This window comes from Sander lucioperca, chromosome 10 (genome assembly GCF_008315115.2).
Source record: "Sander lucioperca isolate FBNREF2018 chromosome 10, SLUC_FBN_1.2, whole genome shotgun sequence".
NCBI lineage: Eukaryota > Metazoa > Chordata > Actinopteri > Perciformes > Percidae > Sander > Sander lucioperca.
The window spans coordinates 14,151,344-14,177,786 of NC_050182.1; the positions used below are offsets into that span (position 1 = coordinate 14,151,344).

Sequence of the window (26,443 nt, forward strand, 5' to 3'; positions counted from 1 at the left end):
AAATTAAGTAAGAAAAAACAAAACAAATTTTTGTGGAGAGGGACTTTAAATCCCTTCCCTACTCATTATGAAGATTAAGACATTATGCTGGTTTAACAGAATATAGATGCAGCACTAATAGTTTAAAGTTAATATTAATTACATATTAACGACAGGTTTATTAGACCTGGTCTGGGCGCACAAGATGCACAGCACTGTATTGTCAATGGGACACTAGTGTAGCCCACTTTAAAGTACTTGTATCACAACAACCGCTCCTGTCAGTCAAACCCAGCCTAATCGACCGCCGTCCAATCAGAAAGCTCCTTACTTTTTTAACAGACTTTGAGGGCCTATCACAACCGGCCCTTCACGTCTCACCTCTCCCGCTGAGGGGAGGGGATATGACCTTATTTGGCAGTTATGACCTTATATGGAGCGCCGCCAGGGGGCAAGCCGTACGAGGCAGCCTGCTGGAGACACTTTCCCCCAAATTGTAGCTTTGACTCTCGGAGATGGGGCAGACAGTCGTAGGGTGAAGCGATACACTCGAGCGGCAAAGATTGTTGTGCGGGCAAAGTGTCTCTTGTTGAAGCTTCTCCCACACGGACGGTCACCGAGGATATTTCAGGCTGTGTGTTGGGTAAATAAAGATCAGACTTCGCTCTCCAAAACCTCAGTGCGGCGCGCAAGAACAAGAGGAACAAGGAACGCCTCGGGACTGCGCTTGATACTGTTTCCACGAGCTTGATGGGACTAAATAAATCCGTCACAGAATAACATGAAATGCGGCCAGTGTTGACTCCAGTGTGTCATTCAGGAGGCAGAATTGATCTTGAGTGAATCCCAACGCAGTGCGGCGGACAGACTGGAGCGACCGGGGCACAGGGGCGAAACACGGTTGTCTGCTATTCCGCCGTCTTTCAAATTCTAGAGGGGCGAGAAAGAAGTGAGATAACATTTTATCTTTACAGCCGGCACGCTGACTTATTGGACTGACTTTTCCAAGAGGTCACACTCTGAAGAACAACGTGTTTATGGATTGCTGCGCAGCTAGGAACACCCGGAGTTGTAAGCTACGCTCGCATGCGTCGATCATGTTGATACCTCGCTGTTGCTGTGAACTTTGATAGATGTTTACAGGAAAAAACTCAGTATTACAGATAAACGATTTAAAATAAATACGCTCAGATTGACCTCTGGAGGAAGCGCTTTTTTTCGCCCTCCCTCGTTTTTTCTCTCCCAAGACGTCAGGACGGATCCCTATCACTCAGTCTCTCCTTCTGTGATTTAAACAAAGACCGAAGTGTTTGGGGATAGCATGGCAATGGTAGTAAACCAGTGGCCAGAGAACATTTCTGCAGATCCGGGGTCTCAGCTCCAGATATGCGGCCAGGAGCCCGGCGGGGCACCGGGAACTCCCAACGGTTCCACCCCAGGGAACGACGCACTTTCCGGGGACAAGATCCCCAACGTGGACTGCATGGTGTGCGGGGACAAGTCCAGTGGGAAGCATTACGGGCAGTTCACCTGCGAGGGATGCAAAAGCTTCTTTAAGCGCTCGGTGAGGCGGAACCTCTCGTACACCTGCCGGGGGAACCGAGACTGTCCGATCGACCAGCACCACCGGAACCAGTGTCAGTACTGCCGGCTGAAGAAGTGCCTGAAAGTCGGCATGAGAAGAGAGGGTAAGACCATAGGTGTGTGACAGATGTCAGTGGGAAGTGTGGCACGGGAGACATTTGCTTACTAACCGTATTATACTGTGTAAATTTGTGCGTAATGTTGCTCACCGTAAAATATCAATCTTAACAGGCCATTAAGTCTGGAAGGCAGCCGTAAAAGATTTTACTGTTTTAAAACAAGTGACTGACTGTTAACATCGACTGAGGCTCCTTTTTAATTGCTTGTATATAAATAATATATTTGCACCAAGGTAGATCATCGGTTGCATGAAAACACATTTGAGAAAATTCTGGGCACAAACATTTGAATTGAAAACAGTTATTTTACCACATTTTCGTCTTGCTGTAAGAAAAAGAAAATGCATTTAAGATTAAACATGACACGCTTTCTGTAATTATGCCCTTTCACATGTCACTAAAACATGCCAGTGAGAGATTATGTGCGTAAAATACGCGTCATGTTTTGTGATGCCTGTTGATCTAATGGTTATAGTTTATAGTTTATAGGCACTGTTGTTATAGGTAAATAATCAGTCACCACCTGCAGCAGCACAATGCTTATTTCACATTCATTTAGGCTACCAAATCCAAACCATTCGCCCTGGTTCGCTCTGTTCTGTGAAATCCCTCCTTTGTCCCGCTGTTTTAATTATGCTGTTTGCTCACCGACACCCAGAGCCGCTATAAGAGGATGCCGCTACATTTGTTGTATTGTGTTGGATTAACAACGGGTCAGTTAGTGTCAAAAGGGAGCAGAAACGTGTTGGTGGAGAAGAGGCTTCCCTTATCAATGATCATTCAGCAGCGTCGTCCCATTCATGAGAGATGGGACGCTGCATGTTTTTAAATGTTTTAAACCGAATGGAGCCAACATTTCTTTCTCTCACCATCTGTGTTGGTTACTGATGGGTTCTTTTTTTGTTTGTTCATGCACTTTGGATAACTGAACTCAATACTTTATTTAGATAATATCCTGATGTAGAGGCAACCGTTTTTATGATCAAAAAGCACTAAGAGTCTGTAGAAATATTAGATTGTCTGCATGTATAATATAGCCTATTTGGGAAATTAATGAAAATGTCAACAGCAACGTGCACACCGCTAACTATCACACAGCTTTATCACAGGTGAGCCATGGGCAATAAGGCTTTTTGTGTTGTGTGAGTGCAAAAAAAGTGCGTTTCAACCACTTATCCTCAAAAGTTTTAGTCTTTAATGAAGATGTCACCCTTCGCCCAGTTTATTTTCCCTATCAGAGGACAGAATAGGGTCAGCAGCCGCATCTCAGTGAGCAATCTTGCTCACGGACACTTCGGCAGGGGATTTTGAAGGACAGACAACCCCGCCGCCCTTTGAGTCCAAATGTAAATCCACAGACGGTGGAAATACCCGTCCTGATTAGAGCCTGAGATGAGATGATCCCTTAAGGGTTTCCGCTGCTATGCCTCTCTGACCGTGTGTGTGTGTGTGTGTGCGTGTGTGTGCGTGTGTGTGTGTGTGTGTGTGTGTGTGTGTGTGTGTGTGCGTGTGTGTGTGTGCGTGTGTGTGTGTGCGTGTGTGTGTACTGTACACACAGTCTCCTCATGTAAAATACCCGCAAGGCACACCGACTCGGTCGTGCTTGTTTCCGACTGAATGAACCCGAGGTGATCGCCTGACGCGCCGCAGCGTGTTTACTGCAACAGCAACAAAAAAATCTGCTTCAGTCTGGTAATGAGAAAAAGTTCATTCATTCAAACAGGCGAATCATTCTATCAGTAGAGGGGAGATTTTTTTTAATGTAGTCTATGTAAATCCACTCATCTAATTTGTCTTATTTTGGAAATAGCCTACTTTATCACTCAAATAAAAACCGGAAAGTTATTTTGCATGCAAAATAGAAGGGTTATTTTACTTCATGTGGCAAATCCTTAAACTTTTTCGAAGGGAAAAGGTTTCTAGCATTCAGTTCAATTAGTACATGTTTGGTTAAATATGAGATTCTTGCAGTGCCGAGCTTACTGCGTCGAAGGCTTCATATTCTTCATGAGATAGGCGATACGCCTTAAGAATGGCATAGAAGGTAATCCGTTTAGATGAGATAACATTACGATGATTTGCTTATAGACTGTAGAATATAGTCTACACTGAAAAAAAAAAATGCATCTTGACAAAGCAATTAGTGTCTTGATTTTCTTAAAATAAGTGAAATATATTCTCCAGCAGAAATGATTTCTTTCAAATCATTTTGAGATACTTTCAAATGTTAAAATTGTGATGAAATAAGGCCAGAAAAATCAATTTAAGGTTTTAAAACTCATTATCTGCTCATTATCCTCTTTTTTTTTTTTTTTTTTTTTTTTGCAGTGCTGGCTTATAGTTGTGCGTAAAAAAAAGGCTTAAATGTGGAGCAGGTCAACTTACATTGGCTGAGCTCATATGTTGGTGCATTTGGGGTCAGCAGGATTAAACTGGGCCATTAAATCCTCTTTGTCGGCTGACTTCTGTTTATCAGCATCCATTTGTCTGCTTAGGACAATTTTTGTTAGGACGTTCTTCTGGCAATTTGTAAAAGTAGAGAATTAAAAACCAGAATTTATCATCCTATACTGATAAATGTTCTGCATCAATTAAGTAAATCACAGGCATTCAATTCCCCTAGCTATTTAATCATCACTCCCATTGTTATTATGAAGTAAAAGTCACAAAAAAGACATATTTGAATATTTGTGTACACATAAATATTCATGAATATCTGAAACAAAACCCTGGCATCATTATTTTATCGTTACATCTACAGGAAATTAAACACTGCTGCATCCTAGAATCCAAAGATTGAGGGTGTCAACTGAAAAGTGGCCGGGCTGTTAAGGCACACATACTCTGTCATCCTCCCCTACATACATAAGTCATGTTTCATCTACATTATTCATAACAGGTTCACCTCAGGTTGTCAAAGGGACGCAGTGTTTATTCTCAGTTATGATCCAGGTGAAATATGCATTTGATTTTTCTGTTTTACATTCCCAACAATATGCGAAAGTTCCTGAAAAGATACTGTCGAAATGAAGCGGAAGATCACAAGTGAAAATGTATGTTTGCTAAAAGAGTTTGGCATGTTATTAATCATTTAAAAACCTTTTTACTTAGTTTGAAATGTACAAAAAGTCTGAGGGAAAGGGCTGGTTCATGGAACAAGTTATATATTTAGGTATAACAATTTGAACTTGTTTTATTCACAAATGAAGTATATTGAGCTACGTAAAGAGGATGTTTATGGATAGCCCTGTGATGTAACTCCACCATTTCCTCTTACAGAAAATCAGCAGGAGAAAGTCTGATATTGGTAATAAAAAGTACAGCATCGTTTGGTATCACTAACACTGCTGCATGACTTTTCTGTTAAGACTGAATTAATATTTAGCTTTCTGAGAAGACATGCTAAATGTTTCATGAGATTTAGAAAATCTTTGCTTTCAAGTGAGTTTCCTTTTTCTCCCAATGGAGGATGTTTGACCTCTTTCTGCAGACTGCTGTGTAGAACATAATATCATTTGTTGGATACTTTTATCCAGAGCAGCTTTCAGCACCATGGCAGCAAACTTTTTTGCTGGGCTCAGTGGGAATCAAACCATTGAAAAACCTTGGCAACATTACGTTTCATTGTCTCACCACGCAGCTACACAGAACTCTGCTCTTGTCTCTCTGTCAGTTTCTTAGCTGAATAGGAAGCAGAGAGGCAAAGAAAATCAGCCTGACAGTTCCTTTGAACTGGAGTGAATGTTTTAATTTCCAAGCAGCCCACAAGGACGAGCTACTGACGTCACTGAGGACAGACAGACACGCGTGGTAGTGTACTGATTAATGCATTCGTGCACAATGATAATGTCATCTTGTCTGTTGTGTGTATGTCTTGAATCAGATACCTGTGTAGCTAAGAGCACACCAAATACATGCAGACACACAAAGTTAGTAGAGTGTAGTGATAGTAAATAGTCTTTTATCACAGGTAGGGCTGGATATCGTTCCAAAATTTTCAATAACGATACCGGTGACAATAATCTTTAAATCTTTTAAAATCTTTTAAAATCCATTTTAAAAAAGGAGTTACAACATTACACATTTCGGTACAAATCTTTTTTTTTTTTTTTCTTCTTAGCTCCATTACATCTATGTGACTCACACTGTAATCAAGCCTCTCAAAATACAACATACACACGTTGGCCCCGTTACTGTGCGTAACGCATTTCCTGCCTCTACGACGTGTAACATTAGACAGCCAATCACAAGCATTAAATAGATCTTGGTAGAAGCATGCCGCATGCTAACTGGCTCACTGACGCTAATGAGATTTGCTCCTTGGGTATTGAAATTTGGTATTGAATGAGAAGGCATTTTTCAAATCTCGATATTACGGAGGCATTTCGGTCGGTGCCAAAAAAGTATCGAAGTTCGGCACCCAGCCCTAATAATAGGAATCTGTAATACCTGCATGGAAAGTGTGCAGTGGAAATGCTGCTGCCTGCTCTGACCCATATTGCACTCTGACAAAATACCAACAGTAGCGGGAAATATAGGTCAACCAAAACTAAAACATTAATAACAGACCGGCTCGAGTCAAAGTCCCAATGTGTGAACCGGCTGGAGCCTCTCCAGTGAGTAAACACCACTTATTTGGGAAATTAATGAATGATGACACCACTGCCCAAACCACTGGGCAATTTACACCAAAACACTGCCGTCTGGCCTGCTTTGGCTCTGAAAACCTTTACTTATCCCAGTAATTTAGCTATTGACAAATTCAAATACTTAACCCCTGTCACCACTTGTCGTTCATTATCAGAGCCACTCAGAGAAACATGGTTCCTATTCACATATCGCTCAGAACTGCCCAGCCTCCATTAAAGTGATACACTGGAGGTTGCGGCCTTATCTCCAAGGCTAACTTTAATGTTACAGAATAGATGAACGATGCCGTTTTTTTAATGCTTCTGGACACATCAAGGTGAGGAGGCTTCATGTCACAATATAACACAACATGACCTCTTCCCTATAAAGGTTGGGCTTCTTTCTGCACATCCCACTGTAGCACTGATCTCACAAAAGTAATGTGACCCTCTTCAGGTGCATTCAGTCAATCATTCTAACAAACCGACTGACCCTGGACTGTTTTGTTGTTGACTTAAGTAGCTCAACCTGTTTTTGCGTGTCACTTGTTTCACTTGTAATGACACACACACACACACACACACACACACACACACACACACACACACACACACACACACACACACACAAGAGAGAAAGAGGCACAGAATTTGTCAGAAACATTTAACAACCAACAAGGCTTCTATATTTTTTTGTGTAATATAGCGCTGTGGTGGGATCTGTGTGCATTTATAATTTAGGCATTTAGTTGATGATCTTAGACACGTTCACCGAGTGGGATTTCAGCATGATAGGAGTAGATGAAAAAGAAGCAGAGGAAGCCACACGATGCACCAATAACTTTTACTATTTGTCCCAATTTCGGATCAACAGTTTTATGTTGATGTTTTATTAAAGACAGGATATTGGTCATGTCTTCCACCATAATATGATGGAGGCTCCCCTCTGACCACAGTTATATTATTAAATAGTCATATCATCAAATTCCTCCCCCCACAAAAGGTTATTTAGCTACTTAACCCCTTGTATTTGCCTTAGTAGTTTTGGTTTTATTTGCTTGGGTTTAGAGGTCCGCCACCCTACATACAACAGAAAGTAATGGTTAAGTAATGCTTTAAGTAAATGTGAAAATGTGTTGTTTTTTGTGTGGACCTTTGTCGCCAATAATGAAATAATATATTCCTTTATGACAGAATGAAAAAGCCTCTGAAATAGCTTGATGTGAAGCTAAAACCTTGTGCTGCAACACAGACTAATACTTGTCATGTATGTTGGTTAGCAGCTCTCTTATTGGGTGAATGGTTCTGGTTTTGAGCACCAGAAACCAAATTTAATTCCCTTACACTGTATTTGGATGGCAGCAGAAGTCTCAGTGGCAGATATCTCATATATCAAAAAAAATAAAAGTGAACCAAAAATATCAGCATGGCTGGATACCACGAGGAATAAGTGGTAAATAAATGTTTTAGGTGAACTGGCCCTTAAAATTTATTACCTATCTTACTGTAAACATATTTGGTAAAGTAAGGGAAGCTCCAGCACAAAAATTGGTTTACCATCAGTTTCAAAAACTCAAATAATTCAAGTCATAGGCTCTTTTTTTACTGATGACACATGCTGATAAATTACGGATGTCTTCTCCAAAGGCTAAACTCCCAGAAAACACATACAACGTATTGCCCTCCTGTGGCCCATTGTGTGTTAAATAAAGAGGGGAGGGGTGGTGGTGTGTAAGTATAAATAAGGATGGCGTGAATCACTGAGTTGGGGGTGAATTTGGTCTAATTAATTCAGGAACTGCCTCATCAAAGTCTGAGAGAGAGACTGAGGCAACAGCATGCACACAGAGCAAAGCCATCAAACTTCCTCACGCAAATGTCCTCTGCCTTCCATGTCTCTGTCTCTCTCCGTCTGTGTCACTGTTTTCCCTCTCGTTCCTGCACTGCCTCCAGTTTTTCTGCACTCTCGTTCTGTTGTGTCTCTTATGTTTCGCCGCTCGACACACAACTGAGGACAGAGTCAGTCCTCTTTCAGTGTGCAGATGCAGATGGCCTTTTATTAGCAAGGTTAGCTGAGTAGTAAAGTTGTTATGAGCAACGCGTTTATATAAACAATTTTGCTATGCTCTATTTCTTTCTCTAATTTGATGATGTGTTTTTCTTCAGTGGGGCACAACAACTAACAATTTTTAGCAGGCCCTCCTGTACGGTGGCTGAGACAGTTCAGCACAAATGCAAAAGCCACAACACAAACCCAAAAGCCACAACACAAACCCAAAAGCCACAACACAAACCCAAAAGCCACAACACATACCCAAAAGCCACAACACAAACCCAAAAGCCACAACACATACCCAAAAGCCACAACACATACCCAAAAGCCACAACACATACCCAAAAGCCACAACACATATGCAAAAGCCACAACACAAACACAAAAGTCACAACACAAACGCAAAAGCCACAACACAAATACATAAGTGACAACGAAAGTGAGTGACAATGGAAGTGAGCATGTTGTTGACAAACGGAGCTGGCGGATGAGCAGGAGGAAAGTTCTTGTATGTTTGAGAAGTAAGTGAAACATGGTTCCTTGCTAATTATGTCACTATGTGATTGTCACAAATAAGCAATGTTATTCAATATCTTTTTTATTTTCATATGTATGTACACTGCCATTTAGGCTACGAATATAATATTTGTGTGATTTAAACAGCTTCACTAAACATGACAAACTATAGACTTTAAACGTAGCACTCGCGTGTTAAAAGACGCTGGGCGCCATTTAGATAATGTTATAGCTGTAGCCTCGTAGTCTAAATGGCAGAGTACATGCATATGAAAATAAAAAATATATTGAACAACATTGCTTATTTGTGACAATCACATAGCCACATTAATCATAATTAGCAAGGAACCATGTTTCACTTACTTCTCAAACGTGCAAGAACTTTCCTCCTGCTCATCTGCCAGCTCTGTCTGTCAACAACATGCTCACTTCCGTTGTTGCTTATGTATTTGTGTTGTGGCGTTTGTGTTGTAGCTTTTGTGTTTGTGTTGTAGCTTTTGTGTTTATGTTGTAGCTTTTGTGTTTGTGTTGTGGCTTTTGTATTTGTGTTGTAGCTTTTGTATTTGTGTTGTGGCTTTTGTGTTTGTGTTGTAGCTTTTGTATTTGTGTTGTGGCTTTTGTATTTGTGTTGTGGCTTTTGTATTTGTGTTGAACTGTCTCGGCCACCGTACTCCTGCACTATCGAGCACCTTTTGTTCCATTTAGGTTGTAAACACTGACACTTTCAATGTTTTCTTCTCAAAGATACACAAACCAGCATTCACTTACTTTTATATTAGCAACTAGTATCAAGACATGCACCTACAACACCAAAACAAATTCCTTGTATGTGTAAAAAATGTACTTGGCAATAAAGCTTTTCTGATTCTGATTGTAACAGTATCTTTAAACAGATTTTTTTTCACCACTTGGGCGGCAGCAGAAACAACTTGTAAACACAACACTGACATATGTCTTTATAAAGTTGATATTTCCACTAACTCCTGACGGACACATCTTTCTCTGTAGCTGCTAAATGCTCCACTATGTGTCTGTTTGGTGCTGAGCAGGTAGCATACAGTGGTTTTTTAAAGCTTTTTTAAGAGCAGCGAGAGTAAACCAAAACAGTAAAGTTTATTGGCCGGAAAACTAAAACAATAAGCTGAAATACGCTAAAAAGCCCTGTAAAGTAGTCCTGTGATCTGTTTCAGCTTTAATGGATAACCGTTGTGAAATGTGTTGTAAATGCTCAACTAATTGTTTTGACCATTGTTTTTCTGGCAGCACAAAATGTTTCTGTAGAATAAACAGAAGAAGAACTTGCTCTTGCACAATAGCATGCAACGGGACAAATACTGTGGACCATGCACTCAACCAGACTGTGTGAAGCCACAGTCCACAGTATATGTACCTATCATGTTCATAGGCAAGTACAAAGTTATGCATCTTATTAACAGTCTAGTGACCCCCCTAGAGCAGTGTCAGCCAACCACAAAGGCTCCAACAAAAGAGAGCATCACAGAACTGCCCGCTGTTTGATTGACAGATTGTATATGAGAGTATAGTTCCATAACTCTTTCTGCTCAGTAAAATCCCGTTGTTTGTCTCTTTATCTCTAACTCTCCTGGTTTACACATTAGCTCCTCTCTGCCTCCTATCTGACTCTCGTTGGGAGCTTTGCCCTGCTGCAGAGCAGTGACCTGCAGGTCAAAGCTCAAAGCCAAAATAAAACTGTGAGAGCAGCAGGGATATTACCTTGGTGTCACATCACACACTGCCCTCTGAGCTGGAGCACACCCACGTACATCTACACAGGCTTACAGTGGCACACACATATAGGCACTGACACATATGAAATTATATATTTCTTTTATCTTCCAAAATGTGTTTTTTTTTTAGCTTTACAACCATGTGTTTTGATGTTCTTTTGATTGCAGGATTGCAGAATGTTTCTAGTGTTGTAAACCTCTCTCATACACAAAAGCACATATGCACGCTGTGGGAAGTGGTGACGTCAGGCACAGCTTCATGCAGGGTAACGTGTTTATTTTCCGCTCGCCGTTGGAAGCTTTAGAAATGGAAAATCTACTCATTGAACACAATTGTCTGAGCCAAATCTATAATGCGTCTGTGTTGCCCCGGCACCGTGACCTTTGAGTCCAAATGTTGATAGGCCTTAATTGTATTTAGCTGCTGTAATTCCACTAACAGTCTGACCCAGAGGCTAATCCAGGGCAGCCAGGCAGCAAACTGTGCACTCTGCCAGCTGCCGTTTGCTGAAGTGGCTTTTTAAAAGTCACAGCTGAAATGTCCCAAGATACCTCTGTTTGCATGCACTTTCCTCCTCTCCCTCGTTCTCCTGCCCTAATTTTTTTGCCCTACCTATGTACACGGGAAGCAGTTTTGCTTTGGGTTTTAGGGATTTGTAGCTCTTTTTTTGTGCTTTTTCTGCCCTCAATTTGGAATCAAAATATTTGTGTTTGCCAGGAAGAAGGACGTTGTATATCGTTAAGATTTCAAGTTTTCTTCCCCTCTTGTTGTCTGATGACGAGCTCAGTTAATAGCATTAAGCTCACCCACAGTGCACCAATTAAAAAGCAGGACACAGCTTATGGCAGACACCCAAATCTATCGGACTTTATACTCCCATCCCCCTTCTTTATTCTTTATCTCTGACCCTGCTTTCCTTTTTTGTCTTATCCTCAGGCATCTGTTTTTTACTAATGTCATTTCTGTCTCTCTCGCTCTCTTGCTCCCCTCCTCTATGTCAAAATAATACAGCTCTCTGCCTCTACGCTTGTCCGTCTTTCTCTCTATTCCTTTGGACATTTCCATAATTACCCCCTCTTTCCCTTTTCTTTCTCTCTGCTCCTCAGTCTCGTCCAGCCAGCTGTAGGCGAGGAAAAACAGAGAGTGATGTGTCTCAGTCAGAAGTACTCAAGTGCTCTGCCTCTCAGCCATGAGTGACCCCCCACAATGAGGCTTTTGAAAAGTCAAGTGGATCAAGTAGATGCGCCACAATCTGCAGGATTAACCACTAATCAATATGAGAGCAGATTCCTAACTGTGATTTCACATATCAGAGGCGTGAGAGGCAGCAGGGTCCCAACAGGTTGTGGAATTTGTGGAACGTCATTGAATTTTGAAGAATTTGATATATTCCCCATCAAGGTTAGGGACAATGCATTATTGAGAAGCCCAAAAGCCAGGTTGCTCACCCCAGATTTTTTTTAGATGAAATTAACAAGCCAGGGCAGAGTGACAGTTCTAGGTTATGGAAGTGATCTGACTTAGATATGTCACGGTAGAGTCTTTCAAGACTGTCCTCTCAGGGAACAGAACAGAATCGATCCTTTTAGAAAGTGCTCCAAAATGACACAAGTTCAAGCCTTAAAGTGCCCATATTATGAAAAAATCACTTTTTCTGGGATTTGGGGTGTTATGTTGTGTCTCTGGCGCTTCCACACACATACAAACTTTGAAAAAAATCCATCCATGCTGTTTTGAGTGAGATACAGTTTCTGAATGTGTCCTGCCTTCAGTCTCTGGGTGAGCTGTTCAAAATCGGCACAGCTTGTGACGTCACAAGCCGAAACGAGCAGGCTAACCGCAACCATTAGCTCGTAGTGTTAGCATGCTAACGCTAGCATGCTACCTCGTTCTCAATAGCAAAGCACTGCTACAACACACACAAGTTCACCATAATCTACAAAAGAACTACTTACATGTGCGCCCTCATTTAGAAGTCTCCCAGCTAATCCTGCCTTGTAACTGACCGAAGTTGTAGAAACAGCCTTTCTTTTACTGTCTATGGAGCTAGCTGACATGACATGATCTACATCTGAGCTACTGGGCATGTGCAAGTGCAATCAAAGATAGTACAGAAGAAGAAAAGAGGTCTCACTTTGTAGCTAAAACAGAGACCAGCTGAAAAGAGGATCTGCAGCAGTGAGAGAGAGCACTGCAGTACAACAAAAATATGGTGTTTTTTGAAAATTAAACCATGTAAACCTATTCTGGTACAACCTTAAAATACAATTATGAACCTGAAAATGAGCATAATATGGCTGCTTTAACTAAGTGCTTCTTTGAACCAAAACTACAATGATTCCCCAACCCTAACCACAATGTTTCTGTGCCTAAAGCCATAGCATTGTCAGACAATGAAACAGATTTATTCTTATAACAGGCAGTTACAAACAAATTGTTTGACGTTAATTTGGAGGACTTGTCGAGTCTTTCACTAACCTGCATTACAATAACTTCTCTGAGTGACAGCAGCAGCACTGTATGATTTAGCAGTCTTTCACTTCACACTCAAAGCACCTCAGAGTGACTGAAAACATATTTGGCCAGGTAATCTTTGTGGAAATTGCAGTGCCTTGCTCTACTTTCACCCCTGCTGCTCACGGCGGTGTTTCATTTTTCAAACCCTGCAAAGACAGACATGTGGGGCTAATCTGACAGCCGGCCTTTGCAAAGCAAGACGAGAGCGGCTGGAGTGCCAGTGACAAGGAATGTCCCATTGTGCAACATCTTTGTGACAGGCAACACCTCTTCATAGATCAGCCCAGCAAGACTGTGCTGTTTGCCAAAGGAGACCGCATTCTTTTCTGGGAACACGCGGGTTGACACAAGTTCACAGGGAAAATCAGTCGTTTGAGGTCAACACCTTTTGTGCAGAGGTATTTTTTTCTGCTCAGAGGACAGGCTAGAATTAAAGGCATTTTTATAACACTCTTGAGTGTTTTGACCTCTCGTTTTTCAGACGTGCCACGTCCGCGTTCAATTGACACAGCTGCTGTGTGTGAGGTGACAGGTGATGCAAAGTTGAAAAGCATTTTCCAAACCCCTCCTCCTCCCTTTTATTACACCCCTCTCTCCACCTCCTGCTTCCACCTGTCTCTTTATGTAAACCATTGCTCCCTATCTGAAGCCTCATCTCAGACTACATTCAAATACATTGAACTCTGCACCTTTTCTGTCTTTCCCCTCTCTCTGCCCTCAATCTCCCTTTTCTCAACGTATCACCTCTTCCTCTTCATCTTATCTCGCCATTTCACCCTTTTACCTCATTTTTCCCCTCACACGTCAGGCGCCTGTGTGTGTGTGTGTGTGTGTGTGTGTGTGTGTGTGTGTGAGTGTGTGTGCACAAGAGCTTGGCCTCTGCGTGCCCTTTTTGCCTCAGCCTGAGCCATTTGCCAGCAGAGAGAGGGGGGGCATCGTACCGTATGTATTTGTGTGGTGCGGGCATGTGTGTATGAATATGCGGGTGCATAACATATGTAGGTGTGAAGAAGCGTTATATCTTTACCAGCTGCTGCTTGTCATTACTCGTTGATGCACAACAGCAGTGCAAAATGGCCTTGGCCTGGCCACTTTCCACCGCTCCACTGAAAAGGCAAGCGCTGACATATTTAGGAGTAGGAGAAATGTTCCCGTCTCCACACTTTTTGCCCCTTTGACCCCATTCTGCAAACCCCCCACCCGACACATTTGACATGCCCAATTTCACTCCTTCTTTTCTGTCTTCGTCTCCTCTCCCTTCGGCGTCTCCTGCAGGCTTTTAGGATTACTTGGCTTTACATACAGGCTGTGCAGAGGCCGTTTGGATGTAGTTCAGGTTTAGGTGTAAAGCCGGCCTCCTAAAGCATAAAAGTGTAATAACAACCTGATGACAGATATTTACTGTTAAAAGTTGGACTGAGATGAAGACAAAACACAACCACTAACAAATGTCACATTTTCATTGATTAAAAGTTCACATTAACGCGTCCGAATTCTCATCTTCACCTGTCTTGTTTTCCATCAGCTGTACAACGAGGACGTACATCGAACTCCCAGAGCAGCCCAGGACAGTACCTGACCAATGGCACCGACCCATACAACGGCCAGCCCTACCTATCCGGCTTCATTTCTCTGTTGCTGCGCGCCGAGCCCTACCCCACATCTCGCTACGGGGCCCAGTGCATGCAGGGAAACAACCTGATGGGCATTGAGAACATCTGCGAGCTGGCAGCCAGGCTGCTCTTCAGTGCTGTTGAGTGGGCCAAGAACATCCCTTTCTTCCCCGATCTGCAGCTCATGGATCAGGTGAGTCAGCGATTTTCATGACTGAATAGAATTTACTTTAAAATATCCGACCAGCAACTTCAAAGGAATAGCTTGACATTATGGGCTTATCTAGGGTGACCAGACGTCCCGGTTTGACCGGGACAGTCCCGTTTTTCAGTTGCGTGCCCCGAGTCCTGACAAAAGCCTGTCGGGACGCTAAAATGTCCCGGTTTACACCAACCACGATGAAATTGTCCCGGCTGTCATTGATTACATAGCTGACGTGGTCTTATTATAGCCCGATCATTAACTAAACCCATGTAGAAAGACTAATAAAGCGTCCAGCGTATGGTTTTAACAATGTGTGTGTGTGTGTGTGTCAGTCAATCGTAGCGATCTGCGTCTGCATAATCTGTGCAGCCAGCATTACAATGTATATTTGTAAACATTGTTACAATGCCTCTTCTTATCTGTCTCGTTTTAACAATAGACAGTGAAAGAACATGGACACAGCGACACTCGATGGAAAAATTTGAGCATTTCAAAAGCAGGGAGATTCCGTTCAAAAATGTAGGTCTCCTTTGTCAGTTCGCCATGTATCTACCGGGCACAAATGCTCCCGTTGAGCGGATCTTTTCGCTCATGAACAACACATGGACTGACGAGAGGAACCGCATGACCATTCCCACGTTAAAGGCACTACTCGTCACACGCGACAATTTTGCTGACACCTGTGTGCAATTTCACAGTAGGCTTTCAGCCAACAAATTGATTCTTGAGCAAATTCACTCCTCTAACATACAGAATTCATGTTTCCAATATGGAAGCTATCTGCTCTATCAAATGAGATTACATTTGTGTGTGTGTGTTGTTGGTTAGAATAACACTGGTAACACTTTACGGTAAAGGTACATGAATTATCACGAAATGTGGTCATCACTGCTCAAATTCTTATTTGAATACAACTTGTGCATAATGATGTACCCACCTTACCTAATGCTTTAGTTGATGTGTTATTCATGCATGTGCATGGGGTCATGAGTGAGAGGCTATGAACTCATGTCAATTCCTGATGATTCATAAGATATAAAGGAATGAAGTACTGCACAAATCATGAATTAATTCATGCATGAATTCATAATTCATGTACCCTTACCGTAAAGTGTTACCATAACTTTAGTTCAAGCCTGTGGCAGAACTTCCAAATAATACGTTTAGTGCCATGCAATGAAAAATACTTTTTCACAAAGTTTTTCACAAGTTCAGTGGGTGCATTTTCAAAAAGAATGCTTTAATTCTGAAAAATAAAGTTGATCCCACACGAAACTCACTCAATGTCTTTTAATATTATTTCTTAGTTATGTAGGCTACATATCAAGAAAATTCATGAATATTAACTGAGATACCCCATTATGTTGTGAGCAGTAGGCCTACATGTGCTGTTGGCAAAATTGTGTCTGATCTGTCTGTGTCTATGTCTGACCTGGGCTGGCACATGTTCACGTTAACAAGCCGAAAGCATGTACGTGCACGAGCACTACGGTCACGCGCAAAGTGTCCCGTTTTTAGTTCCGGGAAATCTGGTCACCCTAGGCTTATCACTTTCTTGCCAAGAGTTCAATGAGAAGATCGAAACCACACTTATGTCTGGACGGTATACTCTACAGCCAGTAGCTGGCTAGTCTAGCTTAGCATAAAGACTGGAAACAGGGGGAAACAGCTAGCCTAGCTCTGGCCGAAGATAACAAAATGAACCTACCGTCCTCCAGGACGTTACTGTACATGGCCTCATCAGAGTTTTTCTCCATGTTTCCAGTCTTTGTGCTAAGCCAAGCTAATTTGCTGCTGCCTGTAGCTAATCATATTTAGTGTCAGCAATAAGAGTGGTATCATTTTTATCATCTAACTCTCTACAAGAAAATTGATTTAGTAAAATGTTGAATTGTTCCTTCAATAAAGCATGCAAGGATCACACACACACACACACACACACACACACACACACACACACACACACACACACACACACACACACACACACACACATACTAGGAGAGGGGATTTGGCCTCCAAATGTAGAAACTACACTATATAACATACTGGGTGCCTTTCTTATATATATATATATATATATATATATATATATTTCTTTATAATATCAACCCAAAACTTTGCAACATTTTTCGCATCACATTTTTTTCTGTTCAAGTCTACTTCTATAGAAAATGTTGAGCCAGTAAAAAAGATTTGTTGCCATAATCATAATTAAATTATCCTGTTCCATTTAATCAAAACCAAAAAAAGATGTAATCCAATGAAAGATCATAGTTTCATTAAGTATTATCAATTAACACATTATTTATCACATGCACCCTTTGCTTTCATAAACAAAAAGAGACTATAAATAATTAAAAAAAATGATTTTCCTTATTTGTGAATCAGTTGCATATCTGTTTGGTTAATATTCACTGAAGGCGGAAACAGACACAACAGACCTGATGTCAACCCTGTACATGTAGATTTATACTAGCTGTAAAGTGTTGGCACGGAATAATCGCCTGACCTATATATATTCACAAATATGTCATGCTGTAGCTGCACTATATCATTAATATATCATTAACGTCATGTCAAGATGTAGAATACATGCATCCTGTCTCTCTCAGTAAGTGCTTTGTGGTTCTCTGCTTTCTATAAACCCGCTTTTCATGATTCTTTTCAACCTGCTATCAAAAGACTGTTTACACCTGGAGTCAACACGTGTCTTGTAACTTAACTGCATCTAAATCATACAGTATGTGTCTAGATTATCCAGGGTAGACAAAATAATGTAAACACCTATTGAATGCTGATTGCAGGCCATGTAAGCCCCCTGTGTGTGTGTGTGTGTGTGTGTGTGTGTGTATATATATATATATATCTATATATATATAGATATATATATATATATATATCTATATATATCCATGTGTGTCATAACGAAGCTTGTCATATCCTTTTGCAATCTTTTTTATAAAGATAATTTTTTGGGGCATTTTTACAGGCCTTTATTTGTATAGGAGAGTTTAGACCTGAAAGGGGAGAGAGAAGGGGAATGACATGCACCAAAGGCCGCAGGTCGGAGTCGAACCTGCAGCCGCTGTGTCGAGGAGTAAACCTCTATATATGGGCGCCCGCTCTACTAACCAGACCGCCCCATTTTACCATCTTTATGACCTTTTAAAACTGACAAAGGTTTCATCACATTATAGTAATTCGTCCTTACAATCAGTTTTTGACAGTTAAGCTGATTTGTGTATGCTTCCTTCTTTTTAATTAACATATTACTTGTTGGGGGGAGAAATTGTGCATGAACGGACCTGTTCTTTATCTAGTTTGCATTTCCTCTTTGATAATGTGACCACATTACGACTATTTCCAAAGGTGGTTTGAATTATTGGATGTTTAGTGCATCTCGTGTTCGTTTACACTTAGAATTAATGTGCTTTTGTGCTATTGAATTACAGATTGACTCTGTAACTCAAAGGCACTTGTCGGTGTGCAAATGTGCTGTAACTTTTAAAATCATAATTCCTATTGGATACATTTGAATTTGATTTGACCCTGTAAACACACGTTTAGTAATTTCAATGAATTCTTAGTTTTATATTTACGATTAAAAAACAATAACTGTCTTAAAGTAGAAATCTCAAATCCAGATCTGCGGACCACATGTCATTTAAAAATGTATGTTTTTTTTAGATATTCTGCTGAAAGTCGAGCAGGAGTAAAAATAATTTCCTTCCTGTAATAACCACTATATGCTACCTGTATTCTAGGTGGCCCTGCTGCGCATGTCATGGAGCGAGCTCTTCGTCCTCAACGCCGCCCAGTGCTCCATGCCGCTTCATGTGGCTCCTCTGTTGGCAGCGGCAGGCCTGCACGCATCGCCCATGTCAGCAGAGCGCGTGGTGGCCTTCATGGACCACATCCGTGTCTTCCAAGAGCAGGTAGAGAAGCTGAAGGCCCTGCAGGTTGACACGGCTGAATATTCCTGCCTCAAGTCCATCGTGCTCTTCACATCTGGTGAGTTCGAATGAAGCACATGTGTCATATAAACAGTGGAGAGTCACAGGGAAACTGCATGAAATGGCAATGGTGTCACGTAATGTTGAAACAGGATGTTAAAGATTTAACTAGTGGTGGAAGGCTCCAGACTGGGTAATCAAAAGTTTAAAAATGATTCGAAAATTATGACCCCAAAATGTTGAATCAATGGTACAGTATTACTGTTCTCTAAGCTCTCTAAGAAAACGAGACAAAACTTGGACATTGGAAGAGAAATAGGAGAAACCACAGGAGAGGAAATTCAAAGAGCGATCGTGCCAGATGGTTGAGGATGCAATTGATGTTGCAGGGAAAGAAAATTGTTAAATTATATAAACAGACAGTTGTAACTGTTCGTAATAAAATAAAGTTTAACAGTAGCATTATTATAAGTCAAATTTTGGTAAAAGAAAATCAAATACAAGTCCTCCAAAAAAAGATCAAATGATCAATTACTTGTTAAGACTAACTAGCATTCTTTTCACTTGCTCTTTACCCTCGACTCAGACTCAGACTCACAGAGGATTATGGGTAGATTCTGATCATCACCTGTCTCCTGTGAGTAGCTTTACAATTGCTCACGCAGAAAGAGAGGAATTAGCAGGCAAGTGAGCTGACTTCCGTTGGCACGGGAACATTTGGCACAGGTTTATTCATGTCGACAAGGACACTTCATCACAGGATATGGGAGCACTTGTAAACGGCTTAACCTGAGTTAGAGAAATGACCAATAGTAGGGTTATTCTGTACATTTAAAGAAGGTAAACTCGGCAGATAATAACATTTTTTAATTATTAGGGCAAAATACATTGAATTAAATAATAATTAATACATTTAATAAATATTGATTTAAACAATATTACCGGTAAATAACTTAAAATGCAACCTAAAATTTCCTTATATTGCTGTTGCCGTGTCTGAATAAGCGCTCAAGTAACTTTTACGTAAAATTCATAACCGCAATCTTACGACATAGATTGGACCTAGTAACATTTCTGCAAGACTTTCAACACACCACGAGTCTGAACTGAATTCCATCAGATTAACGTAAAGGCTGCGGCAGCACAAGGTGAAACACGCACAGAAACTAATTACATGTGCGTCTTCTTTTGCCTTTTTAAGAGCACTGTAATACATCTCTCAACCATCCTCTCCTTTGCACAAAAAATAAAATAACTTTAATAAGTTAAGTCGTCCAGGAGATCCTTCTCATGTTCGATCAGTCTATAAAAATGTCCGCAGTGCAAGACAAATGCTTTACATACAGCATGTGAGTAAATAGGAATTGATGTGAGTATCGAACTTAACGTTTTGTCATTCAATGCTTGTGCACCGTTGGACAGTATAAAAGAAGAGAAGAAGAGGAGGCGAGCATCTTTTGCACTCAAAATGGCGGCAAATTAAGGCTTTTAAAATCTATCAGTTAGAAAACGTTATGTACATTTACATAACTGACACCTATGTCTACATGACAAACGGCCATTCAACTTATAGATGAAGCCAGCAATGTATTCATGTCTAAAAAGCTGGCTCATTGCAGCTTTATTGTTTACTAAATAAGAAGCCAAAAGGTCCTGCAGGCATTCATCCTTGATCAAGAGAGAACCAAATTCCTGTCCATGATTGTACATTTTTTCTTAGTGCCAACAAACCTTTCTTCCGTCTACTGTGTTGGAATCCAGTTTAAGCTCACGGACGCACAATGCCGACTTCAACTGTACTTAACCTGCAACCTTTTCACCTCTGCTGAGCCTGACCGAGATGTGACCTCTAATAATGCTGCAGCAGATATTGTCTGATTGGCTCCATATGTAAATGCTGCTGCTACAGTCTTCCCACCAGTCAGTCATGGTCTCTGCCCTCCATGAATTTCACTGTAATTTGATCACTCTCTCATACTGTAAAAGACCGCTATTGATCCCGTGAGTAGCTGCTTGTGCCTCACTGTAATCACTTTTGCTGGAGTTAACCATAAGCTTTTACCTGAAGCTTTTACTTTGGTATTTAACTTTGAGTGCTCCTTTGCTAAGCTGTATTTTGGTTTCTGCCCATGCAATACGTTGTTCACAAAATCTTGTGGGAAAGACTGATAGACAAGTATATTTTTTATTTAGCCTACAACACACCCAGAAAAGTATATAGATACATACATGCTATCTGAACCCACCAATCCATGTTTTTCTACCTCTTAACAAAATCTTTGTGACATTGAGTTAACATGATGATGATGGCAATTTCTCACCTAAATTACACCACTCTCCGTTTGATGTAATTACAAAGAAAATACCTTTTTGTCTATTTAAGGCTGTTTGCGTCCAAAGCTCTTTACAAAAAACAACAGGGGACTTGTCCCTCACACTCCCCACTGAGCTGCAGACAAGATTAAATAAAATACAATTGTGTTACACCTTGAGGAAACTCAAGAGATAGGCATTGTTTTGATACTGAATGTATACAAACCCTGTTGAGGTTTATCCCAACAGTCACTGTGCTCTAGTGCCAGCCAAAATACTGTCGCACCTGGGATATTTCACTGAGAGATCATGCTTTGTGACCCAAGGGGAAATGGATGGTGAAGAAGCCAACACTGAGTCTCTCATCCTTGTATTTTTTTTTTTTTATTGCTTTCCCCTTTTTTTCCCTTGCATGGCTTGTCAGATTCACTCTGCATGTACCTAGCGTCTCTCTTCCATGCATGTGGGTGGCTGTGGATCCACCTCTCCCCTCTCTTCCTTGCTTTCATCAGCCACCTCTCCTTCATGATCCTATCTATTATTGAAACCAGTCATTCACCCCTCCTCCCTACGCTCCCCAAACCCAAGCCCAGCCCAGGCCCGGGACCCCGGCCCCCACCACGGGAGTTGAATTATGTATGGTGGGTTTCAGTGAGACGGAGGATTCGCAACAGCCACAGCCATGACCTACATAACCCCTGTAGCCCTGAGCATCCCATGTGACTTCCCTCCATGTGGGCAGATGTGCAGAAAACAGCAAATGTCTTGGCAAAAGAAGACGATACATTTCGAAAAAACAAGCAGATATTAACACAGAAATTTGAATTTAATGGAGACAGACATGCACACATGCACACACTTGATAGACCTGTTAATGAACCTGACTCCTGCAGACCTGGTAGGATGAGCTAACAATCTACGACAAACACCAATCGTCTCTCACCTCCCTCTGATTCCCCTCCCTCCACTCTCTCAGTGAAGCACAGTCCCATCAAGGCACATCAGAGAACAGGCATCTCAGTCCTGCCACCCTGATCCCTCACCCCCACTGACCCAGTGTGTGCCCAAGGATCAGACAAAAGAACACAACGCTTGGCGTGTATGGGCGCCCACAGAGCTGTCGCTTCGGCACGCGATGTGGTTTCAGTCACACAGACAGCTTTACTAATCTCAACCAGGCAGTGGCGGCTTTGTCACGAAGGACCCAAAATGGCGGCCCGACAAAAAATCAGTCCAGCTGCCCTTCCGAGTGGACGGACACAGCTGAAATGGGAGCAATTATTCACTCAGAATGATGAGAATAATTGCCACTGGGGGTGGGGAGGGCTTGACACACTCAGTTAAGATATGACGTAAATTAAATCTTTTGGTTGTATGGATCTATGGCTCAGCAGGGTTTACACAGGGGTCCCCTTTGTCATTGACAAAGGGGACCTATGATGCAAGGTGACAGGTTTAAAAAATATGTGCCTGCGCTTTTAGACTAAAAGAACGTGCTTAAGAAGACATTGCCCTCATCTAAAAAACCCGTCTTTCAAATGAGGGTTCATTCAGGGGGCAGAGTCAGAGAGCGCACCCACTGAATGTACAGTATGTGAAATGTGTCTTTGTTTTGAGTTCACATATCTCTGACCTCCTTTGCTAAATCCCCCGTGCTCTCCTCTGCACACACAGGGTGTGAAAAGTATCGCACACAGTGTTACCCACTCTATCGGTTGTGTGAGACTCTTGCCAAGGCGGGGGCCTGAGGAGGTGTGAGGAGGCAGGAGGCAGAACATGACCTCCAGCTGCAGGGAAAGGAAATGCTGTAGTGTGCTGTGAACACAGACCACGGGGGTGTAGTAGATGCGTATCTCTGTAGTGACAACCTCGATTTCCTCAAGTTTCAGCAAGATTTCTCTGACTTGAGAAATTAGAAATTAGAAAAAATTTCATGTCAGCTTTTTATTACATTTGATTACCCCACTGTGATGGCATTTATCTGTTTCAATCAACTAGATGAGATTTAAAGTACATGTACAGTACCAGGTCAAGACTTCACATTGAGCCACCCACTTAACATCCACCACGAGTTAAATCAAAGTTAAATTCTCAGTTATCAGACACAATATCAACCTGATAACAGGAACAAAGATAAACATCAGATATGACAATTTATCATTTGACGCCTGTAGTCTGTCATTGCTAATGTTTTGCAGATTCTCTTTACTTTCTTGCAGTTTCCTTTCAGACACTATAATAAGAATGATAAACCATAAATCTTTACATTGTCTTCCTTCCTTCTAGATGCTATGGGGCTGTCAGACGTTGCCCATGTGGAGAGCATCCAGGAGAAGTCCCAGTGTGCCCTGGAGGAGTATGTAAGGAACCAGTACCCCAGCCAGCCAAACCGCTTTGGACGCCTCCTCCTCCGCCTGCCTTCCCTGCGCATCGTCTCCTCTCCGGTCATCGAGCAGCTGTTTTTCGTTCGCCTGGTAGGCAAGACACCCATTGAGACACTGCTTCGTGACATGCTGCTCTCGGGCTCCAGCTACAACTGGCCTTACATGCCCACCGTGCAGCGCGACCGACCCATCTCCCTCCACTACAACGAGAACGGGCCCTGAGGTGGAGAGACAGACGGAGGAGAAGCTGTGGGAGAAATACAGGCTGAATGTCCATCTGACTACTCATCCATCCATCCTTCCTTCATTCTCTGCGTTCAACTTCTCAGCTTTCCCAGAGGAAGCATCGCTCTCACCATTCCACTCACAAATCCAGGTCGATGATATAATCCGTTACCGTCCCGGTTACACAAGCCAGCCAATCATTTACCATGGCCATTTCAGAGACTTGGTGGTCCCTCAGCCGACGGTGCAGTCTACATTTGAGATGTGGCACGAGATGGACAAGTTGGTAGAACGGGTTATTGCAGTTCACCAGCAGGTCTGTTGGACTCACTTCAGATGTCAGTCTCACACCCCATGAAAACAGGGGCAGCAACAGACAAAACATTTGCTTTATTGTTGGTGCTATGCCTACATTTACAGAGGCTGTGCAAAAGCACCTTAGCATGGTGAATACTGAGCAAGGGCTTTGCCAATGGGACTCTACAACCAAGAGCACAAGGCCCGTTGTATACTTACCAATTTTTAAAAAGAAAGCCAGAAGCCATTAAAAAAAAGACAAATGCAAAAATGTCTTGGACTTTTGCAGAGGACATGTTTTGATGTGTGTTTGTATTAGCACTGTTTATATGGAGAGAAAAAAGTCATGATTGTGTCCATATGTACAGTATATCGTTGATTCATCTAAAGCATATTAGGGTAAAGCTCAGGTTCAAAGGGTGGGGAGACAGACAGACAGACAGACATGCCAATATCAGTACAAGAGCAAAAAAGACAAACCCACTAAAAATTTACACTTATCAGCAGCCTGTGCCAAAGCTGGAAAAAGCATATTGTTTGGATATTTTTGTGGTAGTGTTGGTGATGAAAGTTTAATGTTTGGTTTGTCTATAATTTGACTATATACTTGTTTTTGGGTCTCAGGGGGAGAGAAGGAGTTTGTAAAAAAAGAAGAAAAAAAAGCTTAGGCACTTGCATTGTAACCTAGTCAGAACCTACACTTATTCACTCCTGTAAAATCACAGCACTGGTAGATTCATGCTACCCTTATGCCATTTGATTGATCTACATTTTTACTTAAAAAGGCCCATTAAAACTCCTTACATGTTGTTGTCAATATTGGACCTTTTGGACTGGGGGGGGAGCATTTTACAAAACTAGCTGTACTTGCCTTAGAACAAAGATTTTGTCACTGAGCATTTATCTTATGACTGTGCCATAATCTCTCGTTACCTGTTATAACAGGTATTATGTCCTGTCAGGAGGGGAAATGGACTCACATGATGTCAAATTGATTAATGTGCACATAAAGTCACATATAGAAAAGTGATGCAAAATACAGAGATTTTATTAATGCATCAATAGAGAGAATAGGCATTTCTGCTTTATCATCAGCACTTTCATTTAGACCTCATGCGAGTTCTTTTCCACTTCCTGAAGATATTGTCATGTAGGGAAAACCCCCTCGACTCATGTCGTTTGAGCTTATCGTAGCGATACCGTAGAGAAGTATCACTAACCTCTGAAAACCTCAGTCTATGTTACAATATTATCGCAGTTGGACTTATGACTGTGACTTAGCTTAGGACTATTTTAAGTTTTTTTTTCTTCCCCTTGGTGGAAGCAAGTTTGTTTTGACATTTTCACATTTCCAACATGGCACTGTGGTATCAACATTGGTATTGGAAAAGCCATCTGGGACCTTTAGAAAGCTGTCTGTTGATAAATGAATTCACAGAAAGTTCCTATGAGTTTGTTTTTATCCCCTCTACTTTTGTTTGGAAATATGGATTATCCATTAATTGAAATAAAATTCTGTTGTTCACAGTACGTTTCCTGTAGTCTTTTACTGTCATATATAATGTCTTGTAGCACAAAAAATGAGTACTTTAGTCTGGTCTGTGATTGGATGTTTCTTGAGGGAATGCACCTTGGAAGACATATCTTCTCCCCCCAAAGTTAACAGTAACACTCTGTAAGAGATACATGTATGTTGAGTGTGAACAACAACAAAAAAGGAACAATGCAATAAAAAATTAAGGATCATGTTATTATGGGTTATGGTTAAGTTAAGGATTATTGTTTCTCTACATAGTTTAAAGAAAAGGTTGCATATACATTACAAGGTTCATTTATTTGTCATTTTACAACACAAAATTGCACAATGAAATGTAAGTTGTAGCCCTCCATGCTATGATGCTACACACAAATAGAACTAGCCACAAATATTTAAATTAGAATATAATGAAATAAAATAAAACAATAAGCCTTATACAGTTATTTATATATAAGAATCCTTAAACATATAACAATATAGAGAGACAGTTTATCGTGGGAATGAGGGTCACTGAGAAATCACGGATTTAATGCACCACCCGGCCAGCGCGCCAAGTGACCCGAATCAAACACACCTAAGATATGTGAGTAACAGGTGCATGCTGGGTGTAGCTAAATGGTAACATGCGCTTGGTGGATCCTGACTTCTGCATCCACTGAGGAACTTTTTAATTTTTTTTATTTGAGGAGCGAGGTGGGAAAGAAAGTTTGAGTGGACTGGTGTGGTGGTATTGTGCATTGAGACTGAACGAGCAGAGAAGTGTAACTG

At 41.4% G+C, this 26,443-nt stretch overlaps 1 protein-coding gene across 2 annotated transcripts; it reads left to right on the top strand.

Moving 5' to 3' along the window:
• Window positions 1-442: 442 nt before the first annotated feature.
• On the top strand, window positions 443-25,665 carry nr2f5 (nuclear receptor subfamily 2, group F, member 5). 2 transcript variants are annotated; one of them, XM_031279447.2, is made up of 4 exons: window positions 443-1,679; window positions 14,671-14,951; window positions 18,731-18,977; window positions 23,519-25,665. In XM_031279447.2, the coding sequence occupies exons 1-4, from the start codon at window positions 1,301-1,303 to the stop codon at window positions 23,836-23,838; spliced, it is 1,227 nt and encodes a 408-aa protein (XP_031135307.1). In that variant the 5' UTR covers window positions 443-1,300; the 3' UTR covers window positions 23,839-25,665. The 2 variants fall into 2 exon arrangements, with proteins under 2 accessions (XP_031135307.1, XP_031135308.1); XM_031279448.2 differs by having other exon boundaries at window positions 447-1,667.
• Window positions 25,666-26,443: the final 778 nt, after the last annotated feature.

Excerpts from the sequence above, each read along its gene's own strand:
- nr2f5 (XM_031279447.2), top strand. The coding sequence starts at position 1,301 with ATGGCAATGGTAGTAAACCAGTGGCCAGAGAACATTTCTGCAGATCCG. Across the intron at positions 1,680-14,670 it reads AAGAGAGGGTAAGACCATAG|CTGTACAACGAGGACGTACA; the intron begins GTGTGTGACAGA and ends GTTTTCCATCAG. Across the intron at positions 14,952-18,730 it reads ATCTGCAGCTCATGGATCAG|GTGGCCCTGCTGCGCATGTC; the intron begins GTGAGTCAGCGA and ends CCTGTATTCTAG.